Source organism: Trifolium pratense, linkage group LG2 (assembly GCF_020283565.1).
Source record: "Trifolium pratense cultivar HEN17-A07 linkage group LG2, ARS_RC_1.1, whole genome shotgun sequence".
In the NCBI taxonomy this organism is placed as follows: Eukaryota; Viridiplantae; Streptophyta; class Magnoliopsida; order Fabales; family Fabaceae; genus Trifolium; species Trifolium pratense.
This window is the reverse complement of record NC_060060.1, coordinates 68,788,703-68,806,402: the sequence shown is the minus strand read 5'-3', so window position 1 is coordinate 68,806,402 and position 17,700 is coordinate 68,788,703. Positions and strand designations below refer to the sequence as shown.

Below are 17,700 nucleotides of genomic sequence, written 5' to 3'. Positions count from 1 at the left end.
AGAACACAGCTGGTCTTTGAGTCAAGTCCTGCTAAGCAAATCAGACCTTAATAAAAACTTTCCTAAAATGGTTGATCCTCTTTAGGAAATAAACAATGTGTTGAATCATTCCATTAAGTCTTGATAAGAACATATCTTCACTAATAACGTCTTGATCAGATCAAATCTTGATATACACATTTGTAGAGTGGTTTTCCATATATAGCAGATACGTGTAATAAAGGCGCGAGATTTGGGCAATCTGACTGTCGTACCCAAACATGTTTAAACATCTGGTCCAACATCTTTTGTACCCAACATGTTGAAACATCTGGTCCAACATCTTGCTTGTATATTTGTTTTAGCAAAATGAGTCCAACACACAAATATCCAACATGTTTGTTTATCCTCTCTTTTTTTCTTCATGTGCACGAGGAAAATGATGTGCTTAAACCTCTTATTGGAGTGATTAGATGGACTAAAGTCTCTTGCATGATGATGCATCATCAAATTAATTGAAAAACTACCCCGCCACTGGTTTAGATTATTGGGTTTTCAGAAAAAATAGAAAGAACACTGACTTCAGGCTCAAAGGGGTTATCTACGGATTATCTCCTTATATCTCTAGTGTTTGGGGAGGTGAACAATGCCTTACATCATCAGTTAGGTCTTACTAATAAAAGCATATGTCAGCAAATTCAGTTTTATTTCGTCATCCTCCTCCCAAGTTTGTTAACATACGAGAAGTGAAATGGAAAAGCGAGTGATGATATAAGAAGAAAGTGAATATGACAAGATGGATTCCAAAAACATGCATGAAAATTTTATTAAGAACACGATTCAAAAGTACATCATTAAGAAACAAATAAATACTTAGCAAGAAAGGAAGTACAACTAGAAATGAAAAGTTTTGTGACTCTTGGGGTGGGCAAGTCTCCTTGTTGATCCACTGTCTTTAACGATGCCCCTTGACGTTCATTGATTTGTCAGGGTGAGGGGTGACCACCTACGAATCAGGTTCTTCCTTGAATGACAACAACTTTTGATCGATAAGCTCCTGAACCTTATGCTTAAATGCCCTGCAGTTTTCAATATTATGCCCGGGTGACCCAGCGTGGTAGTCACAACTAGCATTTACATCGAAAAAGGGTGGGTATGGAGGTACCAAAGGTCTGAGGGGTTTTAGCTCAACCAATCCTTTCTAGACCAAGTAAGGTAAGATTTGATCATACGACATGGGTACGAGATCAAAGTGCATCACAGTATCAATACTTATAATAAACATTAAAATTCAAAAATTTCATAATTAAGAAACATACCAGCTTCCAAAAATTCCATGATACTTCATTCTTTAGGGCTTGATATAAACTCAACATGAATACTTCAAGAGATAAATGAATTTATAGGTTATAAGATGAAATTGATTAATGCCTCAAAAAAAGATTAAAGGGGTCAATAAACCTTTATAATTAATGAGTGGCCAAACATGATATGCTGGGTAATGGTACAAAAATCACTTTAATCTAATAACCATCAAATAAAAAATAGGATATTGTGTCCTTGCCCCCTAAGAAGAGAAGAGAACTAATGGTTATTATTCAAATAACCGAAAATCATATAATAACTATACAACTAAATACACATAAACTAATATTTATCATATATTTGCACTAATAAGGCATGTTTTGAAAGAAATATAAAAAAAGTTGTTTGGTGTGGTGATGCAAAACTAACATATTTGTTTATATCACTCTAATCATCACCATCTTTTATATTATAAGCTTGTATACACAAGCAAACCCTAAACCCTAATTTGTTTTTCCTGTTTTCCCTCCATTTTATCTTGCAATTTTTATTAAAAAATAATACAATGTTGTCTTGATTAGGATTCGAACCCGCAACCCTTCAATGCAAGGCAATACTTCCAACCACTATGGCAAGTATACCAATTGTGATTAAAATTATGTGCAATAATTGATAAGCAGCAACAATTTTAAAAGTATATCATATCAAAATTATTGTTGATTATATTATTCACCACGAAATATTTTTATGTCCTTCCCGATCAATGATTTTTTTTTCTACCGGATCATAAATTTAGAGAATAATATTATCATGTGAAATTTGGAAAGTTATTATCAAACTCAATTCTGCTAAATCAATTTTTTTTTGCAATACAATCAAACACAACCATAGTCATGTCATTAATTAATATTGATCATCTGACGTGAGAATTCCTTTTAAATTTCAACAGAGACAATTTCCTATAATGATTTCTTTTGCGATGACTATTAATAAGAGTCAGAGACAATCTTTAAAGCATGTTGGGATATATCTTTCGTCGCCGGTGTTTTCACATGGTCAGTTGTATGTTGCAATTTCAAGAGTTACTTCTTGAAAAGGATTAAAAATATTGATCATCGATGATAACAGTGAAGACACGACTAAGAATTCGAATGTGGTCTATAAGGAAGTCTTCCGTAATATAACATAATTTTCTTTGTATGAATATTTATCCAAAATTATTGTTGAACTATCGTTTAATGTTACTCAACTTTTTTCATATATCTTATGTTATCGAAATTATCGCATCTTATTTAATCATTATATATCTTACGACTAATCAGACCCGTGCAGTACAGGTCGATGTTCTAGTATTAGAAAATGTTTAAAGAATTATACAAAAAGGCTACGAAAGCATGAATGTAAATGTAACAAACCACTTCTTCTTCTATCTCACCTTCCATTCCTATTGAAGCAAACCCTGCATGCAAGAGTTAATCTCATTCAAGTAATTCTCCATCTAGTATACATTAGTATATTGGATTCTTCCTTAACAACAGTATTGTTACAAAAATAGATTTGTAGTACAAAGATAAATAAGCAAAATTCACAAATGATATAATTTGAAACTACAATTTGATGAAGAAACATGAAAATAATTATCATTAGCAAAACAGTTAAGCTCTTACACTGTTTGTCTGACTTTTTCGAGCAGTAAAGGATCCAACTTTCGAAATCAACAAAATCTCTGCATTTAAAGAAACAACAAAATCATCATAAACCCCAATAATGAACAATTTAAGTTTTAAAAATGGATGAAAATGAATATAGAAAAAAGTCAGAAAAGCCAATCTTTTTTAATTGAAATCTATGTGTTCTTTTAATCTGTGAAAACATTTTCAAAGCTAATTCTCAAGAATATTACTTTCATCAAAGAGAATTCAATAATGGTAACAATATTTGTCATCCCTGTCATAAACAATCTTTTCAAAAACCTCTTTTCCAAAATCAATATATATAAAAAAAAATAAACACAAAAAACAGGAACTAAAAAGAGGTAAAAACCAAAAAATTTCATGTTGTCAAGAATATTCACAAAAAACTGAAATCAAACCTAACTCAGAAGGGGAAAAGTGAAAAATTCAAAGTTCAGAAAACTTACCAAACCAAACCCGAATTTGTGAACCTTCAGAGCCGATGATAGAATTGTCTTCTCCGTAGAGATCCTAAAATCAGTTTGATAACCCAAAACAAAAAATTTCAAAATAAAATATAAAGGAGTGATTCAGCGAATAAAGAGTTTATTGACATCCAAATACCCAATTTCATCGACAATTTCAAACATGCAAGATGATCAAAATTTGAGGAATTGAAATTTGGGGGTTAGGGTTGATAACTTTCGGCCCATCTGAGAGGAAGAAGAAGGTTTTGCGTGAAAGAGGTTTTTGGGTGAGTTGATTTGGGTTTGATTTGGGGTTTTCCGACGGCGGTGGCCGGCGATGGCTGCCGGAATCAGAGAGAAAACAGAGAAGAGAGTGAGAGAGCGCATGAGAGAGAAGAGAGAGAAAGAATTTGATAAATGAAGAAAATTTGGAAAAATAGAAATATATACCTCCTTTGGATAAGCTATCCCCACCATAAGAGAACACTTGTCATGTGAAGATTTGTATGGATGAATGAATTGATGTAGAAGAATAGGCAGCCAATAAGAAGATTGGAAGAACAATCATTACATAATGTGATAGTTGACATTATGAAGGAAGTGAAGTAAGTAGTGGCATAATGTCATAGTTGACTTTGTGAATGCAATTTCCAAGAAACCTAGAATGCATGTACAATCCATGAATGCCAATTGCTTGGATAAGCATACAAACTTTGTAGTTAGACATGTGGAGCATGATAATTGGATGGATAGAAGAATGTGGTGGCAAGAAACTTTGTAGCAATTAGGGTTTCAAAATTTATGATCTTTTATGTATATATAGATATAGATATAGATTAGTTGAAGAAGTTATCTCTTTAGATTCCATTTGTTTGGCTTTGATACTGTGTACACTTTCAAAGCAACTAACTACATTGGTGAATCAACATCTATACTTTTAAATTTCATTTGAAAAACCAATCTTACAGGTGTTGGTTCATGTCAAGTATTGAATATATAAATAATTGTGAAATCTTCTAGTCACTTCAGCAGGGTGTTAGTTTTTTTGGGGCAGCATAATTTGACTGTATTTTTTATCATGGATTCTTAAAACAATGCTGATGACATGCGTCATTACATGAAAATAAGACCAATTTCAAGTGTTTTTAGAAGAATTGTAACTCATTTCATGGAGGAATAATGCAGTAGTTTAAAGATATTTGCAAAGGAAAGAAAGTAGCTGAAGAATGTAGAAAAATAAGTCATTGTTCCTGTTTTCAGTGCCCCAGGCGAAATTCCTGTGCCTGGGGCGAAAATTTGTATCAGAAAACCTTCCTGTCTGCTGTTTTGCCGCCCCGGGCGGAAATTTTAGTGCCTGGGGCGAAAATTTCAACAGAAAGGCTCTTCTGCTGCTGTTTTGCCGCCTGGGGCGGAACTTTCAGTGCCTGGGGCAAAATTCCTGCAGTCTGGGGCGAAAATGCTTGTGCTTGGGGCGAAAATCTCATTTATTGACCCTAGTTATAAAAGGAAGTTGCAGATCTGAGATTAGGGATCGAAAATTGACATTGGAAACATCAAATTGAACAACTTTTGAAGATCTATGAGCTTGGAGGCAAGGATTGAAGTGTGGAAACACATCAAGATCATCTTGTAAACATGCCACTAGTACAAAAATACCTTTGTAGCAGAGGTTCTTAAGTCAGCCTGCCTGCCACCTGACCTAAAAAACGATACGGTGGCAATTCCGTAATTAATTTTAACTTTATTAGGTCGGTTCCGTTTTGAACCGACTTAACATAGATTAAAAAATATATATTAAATTTGAACATTTTTATTAAGTCAGGTGTCTCTTACCTGACCTAAAAGGTACTATTTATTTTTTATAAGTTAAGTTTTTATGTGTACTAGGAGAGAATCGAACCCGGTACCGTTAATATATATAAAAAAATCCTAATAATACTTTCTGCAAAAAAAAAACAAAAAAAATACTTAATAGAAAAATTTGTCAAAAACCCTTCACTATTCACACAGTGCAAACGATCTGCTTCTTGACAACGAGAGAACAATCCTCTTCTTCTTTTTCTGCAAATAATAATCCCTCTACAATCAAACTCATTCTTTCTCTTCGAACTTCGTTAATGTTCCTCATCACACCTCCAATTCCAATTTCGATTCTTACGACTCAGACTTCAGAGACGATTTTGGCACGGTACCTTCTTCACTAATTTTATTTTTTTGATTATTTAGGCTTTTATTTTATCGTTCAATTAAGATAATGAGACTTTCAATTTTGCTTTGAAGCAACAATCGTGTTTTCTTCTTCGCTCCTCAGAATCGTGACTCAAACCCGAACATAATCATCATGTCTTCGTTCCTCAGAATCGTGACTTATAACCACCAAACAGTTTCAGCTTCCAATCAGTAAGGTTTTCCAATCATGACTTTCTTCTTATTTTCTCTTGATTCTTCACCTCTAGGGTTTGCCGTTTCACTATAAATTGTACAAATTACACTAATTGATGCTTCATTACTTTCTATGTGCTGGTTGTTTTCGTAGGAAAATAATACTTGATAAAAGCAACGTTGATGTAGCAGTTGATAAACTTTTATTTTGATGATTTTGTGTTTGAATTTGGAAAAGTAAATCTGTGAGATACAATAGAAATTTGGGTTTGGTTGTTTTGTTGTTTGGGTCATGATTAATTGGTGGCATTAGTAGTCAACCTTTATGAAAGGGAATTTGTTAGTTTGAATATAATAGAAATTAATTAAACTATACTTGTTATTTGATACTTTGATCTAATTCTCTTAAGGTTTTGAGATTTGGTGTGTGGAATAATAATTCAAATAATCTTGCTTTGACTAACATTGGTGGAACTACTTGTTTGAACACCAAGGTTACACACCAAATTGAATGGTTTGCTTCTTTAGTATAGAAATTTCGAGCACGCATCAACTTGAATGGGCTTACTAAGGGTGCTAGTATAGTTGAATTGATACATGTTATAAGATTCATTGAGAAAAACTCTATTTGGGCCAAGTCTCCACTCTTGTGATATTGAAAAGAGTCATTTTGATATAAAAGGACTAAATTTCTTCGATGCTAATTTTAAATATTGAAAAGAGTCTCCACTCTCTTATGGTGTTGGTGGTATTTTGCGCAGGTAATGAGAAAGTGCGCCATGTAAATCAAGCTAACCACCATATGTACCTTTTCCTAGGGTAGGGCATTATATATACTTTTTTTTTTTTTGAGGTTGGCATTATATATACTTACAATTTTATTTTAACCTTTACATTTCAGAATTGGTTCAGGAACAATTATGGTAGGTGCCCATCTTATTACATGGAATGTTGCAGACAGTTGCTAAGCGGTATGATGTTAATTTGGACAAGTTTTTAATTTTATTTATCATTGCTATTTGAATTAAGATTCATGTATGTTTCCTTTTGGATTGAATGTGCCACTAGAATTTTTGTCTATATTAGTTATTGTTTTTTACAAATTCAATATTTAGTTGCGTGTTTCTCATGCTAAGATAGTTTCTCAGATGTTTAAGACTTTGTTGGGTTTACTATCTGTTAAATTTCTTTTTGAGATTTCTACTGTTTATTGCCTTGATGTCATCTTTAATAATTCTTTTAAGGATGCATCTGAAGTTGCAGAGGACATTAAGGTTTTAACTTGGAAATGGAGTGCTCATAAATTGAAGATCGCCCCGTGTTTATATTACGAATGGACATGGGACCCAGGTATTTGTTTTGAGCGCTGATGAGCTCTGCTGATTTTTTTTTAGCTGCCTTGACAGTCTTGTGGTTTTTTGCTATCAGAAGAGACTGACTTTTGCTGCTACTGGTTTTTCTCTCTTTCTGTTTGGTGTGTTTTGTGGGAGTGGACTTGGTTTTATTGTTTTGTGTTTCAATTCTTGTTGGTTTCTATCATTTTATCTTGTTTTTTGGTGTTGGTGGGCATTTGTTTGTTTTTAGGTGTTCTCTACTGCTTGTTTTCCATGTTCTACCTTGTATCTCCAATTTATGGTACTTCTTATACTATGTTGGCTTATAATAAAGTTTTGTTGATTCAAAAAAAATGCACATGTTGACCATAACCATTGTTTTACAATATTAAGCAGGTTTTTTTGTCTTTTTCAGTTGACTAATCTAATTGGTCAGCTGCTTGATCTGGGAGGCCTACAATATTTAGCAGTTGCAGCCTGAGGTGTGGGTCTGCTATGTATTTAGTAGATTGGAGGCTTGGTTTGATGTTTAAAGACATTTTGAGGTGGATCATTGTAAGTGTCATTGTCCCTTGTTTCTTGCTTGTCGGCTGAATGGTATGTTTGGCATTAGGCAATCTCTTACTGTTTGGAGCTTTGCGATGTTGTCTAGCTTTGCGATGCCTGTGACTGTCTGGAGTTTTGTGTAGTTTCCTCTGCTGCTGTGTTATCTTGCAGGGGTTGTTCATTGGTTTTTAGTAGGATGAACTTGTGTTATTTTTGTTTTCATCTACAATGCTAAAACGTGCCCTCTTAGGAAGTTATTTGTGTAAGTTTTGCACATGATCAATTAATTTTAACTTAATTATATTTTATGCCTCAAACTATATTGAACTTTATTAATATTTTAGTTAGGGATTTTTAATATTCTTTCCATTTTTTAGAACAGGACATTTTCTCAAGCATGGTTTATCTCTTCATGGGTTCCAAATGTCATTGTTACTAAGAAGTAAGAAAACAGAAAATCCACCTCAAGCATTAAGTAAGAAGCAATTGTTGATGAGAGATTTGAGGTATCTCTTATTTTACTCTTCTTATTTTAATTATCATTTGATTGTGGTATTATATTGCTATTGCAAGTTTGTACGTAGTTTAATAATGATTAAAAGTTTTGTAACATTGTTGATAATGGCATGTGTTAAGTTAAGAGACAAGGTTTGGTGACATTTCTTATCTCTTTCTCCTTGTCTTAGTGTTGTTTAATACTTGTGAATGTTACTTTTGTTTCTGAGTGTGAGTATATATATATATATGCACTGCTATGTAGTGTAATTTGTATTGGAATTTTTGGTTTGTTCTTGTGATGCACTGCTATGTAATCTCATTAACTTAGCAACAATGTCTTTGGTTTTGTTTCTGAGTATATATATGCACTACTATGTAATCTCATTAACTTAATGTCTTTGATTATTTTACATTTTGTTCACGAAACACTTATTCAGTGGTTATAATTACCAAATCAAGATTGAATATTTTTTATCTTACTTATTTTTTATGTGTATTGCTTTGAACTATTAATTAGCATATATTGAATAATGTTGGGAAAGTTTAGAACAGTATTTAATATTTTTAAAACGTAATTTTTTTTAAAATTTGCCAAACTTTTTACGTCGGTTGCACTATAACCGATCTAATAGGTGCTGTCTTAGGTCGGGTCAAAATCCGTATTAACAACTACATACTTCTTATGTCGGCTTTTCTTGTGTCGGACGCGGAACGATGTAAAAGGTCAATTTTAACCGTCTTAAAAGCTCTTTCTTAGGTCGGTTCAAAAGCCGTGTTAACAACTCCAGACTTCTTATGTCGGCTTTTCTTAGGTCAGACACGGAACCGACTTAAAAGGTCAATTTTAACTGACTTAAAAAGCGTTTTTTCCACTAGTGTGCTTTCTTTCATTTCTTTGATTGTAATGTTTTATTATATTATGTGTAACTAAATTCCCATGATTGGTCCTTAGGGAATTCTAATTTCTATTTCTCTTGAACCATGTGATTCTCATTTGAATTGATATATGAATTACGAAGTTAGTTTCTTTGATTATTCCTTATGCTTAATGCTTTATATGAATTAGCTACTTATATGATGAATTCAATGATTTATTTTACTATGACGATAGGAATGAATCATCGATCTAGGAATAATTGATCGATTAACTTTCACTTAAGACATTTCGGATTGTTAATTGAGATTTTATAGATTAAAGTTTGTAATCCTCAATTGATCATAGATTACCTAAGACATTAGGAATCGATGATCAAAGGAGAGGATTATGTTACCAAGACATTGGACATAATCATTTTTTATTTAATCTAATCGTGAAACTAAATTGAGTAAATTTGTAATCATACATGAAATTACCAAGAGAAGTAGTAATTAGATGAACCAAAAGGATCAACCGCTTTTCTTCATTTGATTTGAAACCTAAATTATTTTGTCAGTTTATGATCAAACTTGAACCAAACAAATCCCCCCCTTTTTTACATTTAAATTTATGTGTTTAAGTATGTATTTAACTTGTGTTTGAATTACAACAATCTCTGTGGAAAGAACGATTTTTATACTACTTAACGGCTAATTGTATACTTGCAATTTATTCATCAAATGCTCTTAGGATACTTATTACAGTAACATTTTTTTTACTCAGCTGAAATTGTGTTGGAACATGATTTTTTTGTCCTGTTTATAGTAGAATTGTGTTGCGATTATAAGTTGGAAAACAATCAATCGTTAGTTGGTTCGGTGGTGATTGACGCTGAACTTGATAGGAAAAATCGAGTTTCGATCCCACTCAACTGCGATCTGGAGGGGGCTGGAACCACTTGATCTCAGAACTGACCTCCAAACCAGATTCAACTATTAGTGAAAAACCAAAAAAAAAAAAAGTTGGAAAACAAAATTATTGTGGTAACTGTGTGACATATAGTAACCGATAACAATAATACATGCATAAATTGAAGTGTTTCATCTCAAATCATTGACTGGGATTGATTACAATATAAAATTGAAAAATATGATTACCGTAGGCGATTAAGATTCACAGAAGTTGGCAAAAGGGATCAATGGTTGAGGAGAAAGTTTATTTTGACAACATTAGGCTTTGTTTGGTTTGAAAGAAAGTGGAAGAAAGAAAAATTAAGAAAACGGATAGATGAATTTGGACTATTAGTTGATATAGGGATTTCATATTTTAACTCAGGTTGATATAGGGATATTTGATTATATATATTATATATATATATATAGAAGGGAGGATTGAAAAGAAAAAAAAAGGCCAAAAATGAGCCATTAAAATTTAGGGGGCAATAATTAAATAATTGTGAAACACGAGTGCAAAAATACAAATTAAAATAAAATAAATGAAAGAAACGAATGAAGCAAAACGACGACGTTTAATTCTCCTCCAAGTTTTTCACACGGTCCTCAAAGGGTACAAAACCTTTCTTGCAAGCAGAAGAATCTTCCAGTCTCATCGAGAGCGAGAGACGTGAACACTCCGAGTATCGTCTTTAATTCCATTCTACCCATACCTGGTAAGCACTTTGCTCTTTCATTCCAACTATTTCTTCTACGAATTTTTTGGCTGTTAGGTTTAATTATCAAACTTAGGGTTTTTCTCTTTCCCAATTTATTAAATTTATGCGCTTTTTGTTTCAGATTTTTCTATGGCGACCGAAGCAAAGGCTGTGACTGAGGATGTCAAGATCGATCTATTTGAAGATGATGACGAATTTGAAGAGTTTGAAATCAATGAAAGTATAACTCATAAACTCAGTAATCTTATTCGTATCCTCATGCAAATGTGTTTGCTTCTGTTTCAGTTTTAATTTGGTTTTTGTTGTTCGTTTTTATTCTAAGAAATTTTAAGTGATGCTATCATCAAATGCTTCACAAGTGACATTCATTGGTTTGCTTTCATTCGAAGTAGGTTGTTCAACCAATTAGGGATTTCATTGTGTATATTGTTTGTTGCACATATGAGCGAGACTTTGTGTGTGTATTGTTTGTTTGGTGGATTTGTAAAGTGAGAACATCAGAGTTATTATTTGTAACAAGATTGTGATTTGTTACTCACTTTACACTCTAAAGTGAATTGCTCACATTAGAGCCACCGGATCCGTGTCTAATATCCAATTAATTACGATGAATAGCAACTTTTTTTAAAAGCCCTGATATTCGATTTATTCTTATAAACAATTGTGAGTAGTTGATTTGTTGTGGGGGATGGGGGGATGTTAGTAGCAGGGATTGAACACTAGACTTCCTGCATGTAACTCCTTTGGTGTCCCACTCAAATACTGGACTACTCTTTCTGTTATGTGACTTTAACCAATCTAGCCGTAGAATTGAAAGTTCTCAATCATAGATCAATCATCACTTGATTCACTTTATTCAAATGTACAGTATGTTATTTTAAATATAAATATCTACTATTAAATCATATATCACGCATACTTACAAATGTCTACATTGTCTGAGGTTTTGTATGTGTGTCAAGATAATATAATATGATGCAAAAGTTAGATTGGTTAAATTTGCTTTGTACATAGAGTTATTGAAGATGTAAATTTGCTATTCTTCATACCCCTTTTTCCCCATACTGTGTCAATGGATCCTCCGTCGCTTTCTCTCACTCACACAGTACATCCAAGCTTAACATTTTATATCACTTCTCATGGGTCTTGAGAGTGGACACTTTTATGTTTTTTTGGGTATACTGCCTATCCAACTTGATTTGCTTGATGACTTGAAATTTTGAGGTTTTGAATTTCTGCCCCTGCACTCACATTCTAATTCCTATTTCTTTTTAGACTTCATTGTTTTACAACTTACAGAGTGGGATGACAAGGAGGAAGGGAAAGAAGTAACCCAACAGTGGGAGGATGATTGGGATGATGATGATGTTAGTGATGATTTCTCTGTTCAGCTGAGAAGGGAGTTGGAGAGCACTACTGAGAAGAATTAAACCAGCTGCTGGCTATTATTGTTTGATATAACATGTGTAATGACTAATGAGGTACAACTTAGGTATTTGAGACCTTGAGCTCTGCGTATTTTCTTATCTTCAAAAGAAATTAAACCATGCCTTGTTAAGAAGGAAATATGAGAAAGAACAGAATATGAGGACAAAATTCATGTGTTCTTTCTTAAAAATATCTGCATAGAAGTTATGAAGTACTTGCTTTTAGCTGAGTTCTGTGATTCTATATGATTTCTTGGAATTTAAATTTATGTTTTGGCTCACTGTCTCAATTTATTCTGTTTCATTTTCTCTTGGGAGTGGATTGGGTTTTCTTTTTCTATGAACAATTCTGGTGAAAAATTGCATTCGCCTTGCAATTTGTCCTTTTTTAAATGTCTAGTTGTTCCAAATAGGATTTCATAACTGGACCAAATCAATGTAAACAGAAAGTTCAAAAATAAAAACCAAAAATGTTCAGTTTCTATGGTCTTTTGTGAACGTTAATTTATTGGATCCAGATATTGGATTTATGCGAGAGTTGGAGTATAAGCACCTATAGATGATGCAAGATAATTGAGAAGTCAGAAGAGTGTGCTTTCTTGCATATAAGTGTTCTATTATTGATTGATGCTTAAGCTTTTAACCTTTGCATTTTTGAAATGGGATCTTTTGATAAGCTTTCATATTTAGCAATTGGAGCTTCGGGCTGAACAGTTAGCCTCTAATGAAAAGCTACCTTTTGTATAAGATGTAGAAACCTTGCATGCAAGTAGAAATATTGTTGATAACTATGTCACCAGCTTACACAGGTCTTGACTCTATGTATTGATGTTACCTGGGAGTGGATCCTCTGCAATTAAGCTGGAAATTGCAGGTTTGAAATAGTCCTTCCAATCTTCAATATTCATGTCTTCTACAATTAAGACTTCTAATATTTCCGCTGAGGTCTTCATTCTTCAATATTCATCATGTTGAATGTAGCATTTCTAAGTTCCAATTGCTACTTGGTATCAGATAGTTTTTGAATTTGTCAAATGGATTTCTCATTGTGCTTTGGTAATTTTCTCATTTTCATTGAAAATAAGAAAACCTTCATAAGAGAACACTAATAAACTCAGATTGCTAGAGGCTTAGGCTATGTTTGGATTGATGGAAAGTGGTGGAATGGAATGGAGTGGAGTGGGATAAAGCCAGATTCCATTGTTTGGTTTTGTACAAAATGAATGGAATGGAGTATGATGAAACTCATTCCATCCAATACCACTCATTCCTTCAATTTTTCATTCCATCCAATTTGGGGTGTATCCAATGGAATGAAACACATTAATAATATAATTACAATTTTGTCCCTACTCTTCTCTTCTATTACATGCTTGCACTTCTCTTCACATTTCTTCTTCATCGTTGTTTGTCCTTTAACTGTGTGCAACTCGTTGCATTGCTAATTTGATTTTGTTATATATATATATATATATAGGGGGCTGCTAATTTAGACCCAGTTGGGTCTAAATTAGCAAGGTGCACCTTTTGAGTTGGACAAAAATACCCTTTCTTTTTTTAAAAAAAAAAAAAAAAAACATATTGGCGCTGATCCAGTGTCGCGCGCCTACCGCAGGACCACCGTTACAGACCGTTGATTTCCATCAGACGGCCAAGAGATGATCTCATCATGGCTGTCGGATCAATCAGACAGTCCAGATCATCCATCTCCATGATAAGCCAGCGCGTGCACCACACTAGATCTGCGCCTGGAGAGAGAAAATTTCATTTTAAAAAAGCAGGACACGTGTCAACTGCTGGGTGGTTGGCGTGTTTTTTTTTTTTCATTTAATACTTTAAACTCAATTATTTCGTTGTAAATTAATTTTTTATTTTTTTATTTTTATACCAAAATTCGTAATTTTTTTTTATCTATAAATAGAGACTTGGTTCGTTTGATTTGGACACAAAAAAAAAACTCAATTTTTCACTACCTTTAATTATCTTTATATAATACTGTGAAACCATTTAGCTGGTAGAATGGTTTCACAGTATAACTCTCTGAAACCATTTTACTGGTAGAATGGTTTCAGTGAGTAATTTCTTAATTGTTTGCTTCTGAAACCATTCTGAAACCATTTAGCTGGTACAATGGTTTCAGAGCGTTGTACTTTGAAACCATTTCACTGATAGAATGGTTTCAGGGGAGTTGATTTTTAATTGTTTGCTTTTGAAACCATTTTACTGCTAGAATGGTTTCACAGTATAACTCTCTGAAACCATTCTTCCAGCTAAATGGTTTCAGAAGCAAACAATAGTTTTTAATTACCGTTTTATCTCATTTAATTAACGAAAAATAGTTTCAGGTCTCAAAAAATTTCATAAAATATACCAAAAGTTCCAGAATATTATCTAATATTTTATTAGAAACAAATAAAAAAACAATTGGTTTCAGAGTACAAATCTATGAAATTATTATTATTATTTGTTAAATGGTTTTAAATAATCAGCGGAATTTGTGAAAATAATTTCATGACTTGAACTAGGGAGAGTGAGGTACACAAGAGGGTTCTAAATAATTCATAGTACTTTACATAAAATTTTGGAAATTTTTTATGGAATTATAATATTTTTAATTACCTTTTTACTCATTTAATTAACTAAAAATAGTTTCGGGTCTCCAAAAATTTCATACAATATACCCAAATTTCCAGAATATTATCTACTATTTTATTATGAACAAATAAAAAAAAAATAGAGCCTCCCTGAGGCCGCACGCGCCCCCACGCGCCGCCGGTGAGAGTGGGCGTGGGTGACGCTCACTGTTCATCGTCCCTCCCACCCGTTTTATGCAGAAACGGGTCGTGCGACCCGGTTTTTGACCCGGTTCGATCTCCCTCAATACTCAACGAAACTCGACGTTCCTTATATGGATTTTGATCGTTTTTCAATTTTACAAAGGTTTCCGGTATTAGTTTTTGAAATCGGCGTTCGATTCGCACGTAAAATGAGGTCGAAATTTGGAAGAAATTTAAAAAATGTAATAGTTGTTCTATTGTTTCAAAAAAAAAAAAAGGGTATTTTTATGATGCAAATTACATACATGCCCCAGTTGCTCTATTGTTTCAAAAAAAAAAAAAATGGGTATTTTTGTCCAACTCAAAAGGTGCACCTTGTTAACTTAGACCTAACTAGGGTCTAAGTTAGAAAACCCCATATATATATATATATATATATATATATATATACACACACACGTTATTCATTTTTTATTTAGTATTAGATATGATAAACTCGTATTATAATTTTGTGACCTTGTACTCATGTTGGTTTAGGAATTCTTATATGGATTTTGTTTTTGATTATGGAAGTCTATGTCCTGTTACTGGGTGCAATTTTTGTGTGTTGGGGATGAGGTATATTACTGGTATATAACTCATACACCATGTACGATTTTATAATTTATGTCCTCCCTCCCTTAGCAATGAAAAAGTTATGGTCAATGTTTAGGTGATTAGAAACTAGTATTTGAAACTAGTATTTGATTGTTATCATGTTTGATGCTCATGTTTGACTATTGAAATTTTGCCTCTGCACTAGTGTTTTAAAATAAGGATATTGGCATTTGGGGTTATGCCTTATAGTTCAATGTTTTAAAGTAAGGGTAAAATTGGAATAAAAATGTTATAATTTATTTCATTCCGTTCATTTTCCAAACGATGGAGTGGTAATTTTATTCCATTCCGCTATTGAATATCCAAACAATGGAACGGAATTTGTGTTCCATTCGTTCCGCTCCACTCCATTCCATTATATTTCATTCCGCTCCATTTCGTTATGTACCATCAATCCAAACATAGCCTTAGGCTATGATTTTCAACACACCTTTTTAAGCATTAATCGTCTAACGAGAGAGATTGGATGCCACTTAGTACTAGTATTTATTGATAAATAGAATTTGGTCCATATCAGATGCAACAAAGTTCTTTATTCTGAGTGTCCTACAGAGTTCCTTTGATCAAATATCCACTTTCATATATGTAAAATTTCGTTAAAACTTAAAACAGAGAAAAATGAAAGTCCATCCTTTATTTTTCTTTGCTTATAGTTTTAACTTGTTTACTGCTTCATTGCTTAAAAAAAAAAAAACTTGTTTGCTGCGTATGGTTACATGCTTTGTTACTAGTTGAAATTTTCTACTGAACACACATGTGATACATAGATAGTGATCTATCTGTATCTGCCTATTTGCATCATCTTAATTTTCACACAGATATAGATGGTGTGATATATATATATATATATATATATATATATATATATATATATATATGGGTATATGGGGTTTTCTAACTTAGACCCTAGTTAGGTCTAAGTTAGCAAGGTGCACCTTTTCAATTGGACCAAAATACCCATTCTTTTTAATTAATTAACCAAAATACCCATCAATGGACGCAGATCCAGTGTCGCGCGCGTACCGAAGGACCATGGTTACAGACCGTTGATTTCCATCAGACAGCCAAGATCTGATCTCATCAAGATTGTCTGATCAATCCGACAGCCCAGATCATCCTGATCCATCAGATTCCAGCGCGTGCGCCACACTGGATTACACCCTGGAGAGAGAAAAATTTGCTTTTTAAAAGTAGGACACGTGTCACACAATGGTTGGCTGGACGTGATTTTTGTTCATTTAATACTTTGAACTCAATTATTTCGTTGTAAATTAATTTTTTATTTTTATTTTTTTATACCAAAATTCATAATTTTTTTTTTCTACAAATAGAGACTTGGTTCGTTTGATTTGGACACCGAAAAAAAATGCAATTTTTCACTACCTTAATCTCATTTTTTGTCTACTAAATACGTTACTTGTGTGTTGTAATTTAACACGCACCACTCAACCAACTCACTGAAACCATTATACCAGGAAAATAGTAGATAATATTCTGGAACTTTTGGTATATTTTATGAAATTTTTGGAGACCTGAAACTATTTTTAGTTAATTAAATGAGATAAAACGGTAATTAAAAACTAGTGTTTGCTTCTGAAACCATTTTACTGGTAGAATGGTTGCAAATAGTTGTATTCTGAAACCATTTTACTGGTAGAAGAATGGTTTCAATGAGTAATTTATTAATTGTGTTTGCTTCTGAAACCATTTATCTGGTACAATGGTTTCAGAGAGTTGTAATCTGAAACCATTTTGCTGGTAGAATGGTTTCAGTAAGTTGATTATTAGTTATTTGCTTATGAAACCATTTAGCTTGTAGAATGGTTGCACATAGTTGTATTCTGAAACCATTTTACTGGTAGAATGGTTTCAGTGAGTAATTTATTAATTGTGTTTGCTTCTGAAACCATTTATCTGGTACAATGGTTTCAGAGAGTTGTAATCTGAAACCATTTTGCTGGTAGAATGGTTTCAGTGAGTTGATGTAAGGTAGTGAAAAATGAGATTAAGGTAGTGAAAAATTGGGTTTTTTTTTTCTGTGTCTAAATCAAACGAACCAAGTCTCTATTTGTAGAGAAAAAAAAATTATGAATTTTGGTATAAAAAAAAAAAAAAATTAATTTACAA

The 17,700-nt window shown here is 32.9% G+C and overlaps 1 protein-coding gene and 2 long non-coding RNA genes across 12 annotated transcripts; 2 read left to right on the top strand and 1 right to left on the bottom strand.

The window, feature by feature from the left end:
* Window positions 1-2,721: 2,721 nt before the first annotated feature.
* Window positions 2,722-3,461, bottom strand: LOC123906419. Its single transcript, XR_006808904.1, has 3 exons — window positions 3,425-3,461; window positions 2,952-3,010; window positions 2,722-2,743 (listed from the first exon to the last, which is right to left on the bottom strand). It is a non-coding gene; the product is annotated as an uncharacterized LOC123906419 (long non-coding RNA).
* A 1,963-nt stretch (window positions 3,462-5,424) lies between these two features.
* On the top strand, window positions 5,425-9,057 carry LOC123906418. 8 transcript variants are annotated; one of them, XR_006808900.1, is made up of 7 exons: window positions 5,429-5,612; window positions 5,705-5,824; window positions 6,568-6,625; window positions 6,708-6,777; window positions 7,051-7,156; window positions 7,556-7,948; window positions 8,069-9,057. It is a non-coding gene; the product is annotated as an uncharacterized LOC123906418 (long non-coding RNA). The 8 variants fall into 8 exon arrangements; XR_006808903.1 differs by having other exon boundaries at window positions 5,440-5,612; window positions 7,051-7,441; window positions 7,556-7,695; window positions 7,793-9,057; XR_006808897.1 differs by having other exon boundaries at window positions 5,425-5,612; window positions 7,556-9,057.
* A 1,494-nt stretch (window positions 9,058-10,551) lies between these two features.
* LOC123906416 (protein DSS1 HOMOLOG ON CHROMOSOME V-like) lies at window positions 10,552-12,420 on the top strand. Of its 3 annotated transcripts, none has more exons than XM_045956318.1 (3): window positions 10,552-10,709; window positions 10,834-10,932; window positions 12,012-12,420. In XM_045956318.1, exons 2-3 carry the CDS (start codon window positions 10,842-10,844, stop codon window positions 12,140-12,142), a joined length of 222 nt encoding a protein of 73 aa, XP_045812274.1. In that variant the 5' UTR covers window positions 10,552-10,709; window positions 10,834-10,841; the 3' UTR covers window positions 12,143-12,420. The 3 variants fall into 3 exon arrangements, with proteins under 3 accessions (XP_045812274.1, XP_045812273.1, XP_045812272.1); XM_045956317.1 differs by having other exon boundaries at window positions 11,988-12,420; XM_045956316.1 differs by having other exon boundaries at window positions 10,834-10,962; window positions 11,988-12,420.
* Window positions 12,421-17,700: the final 5,280 nt, after the last annotated feature.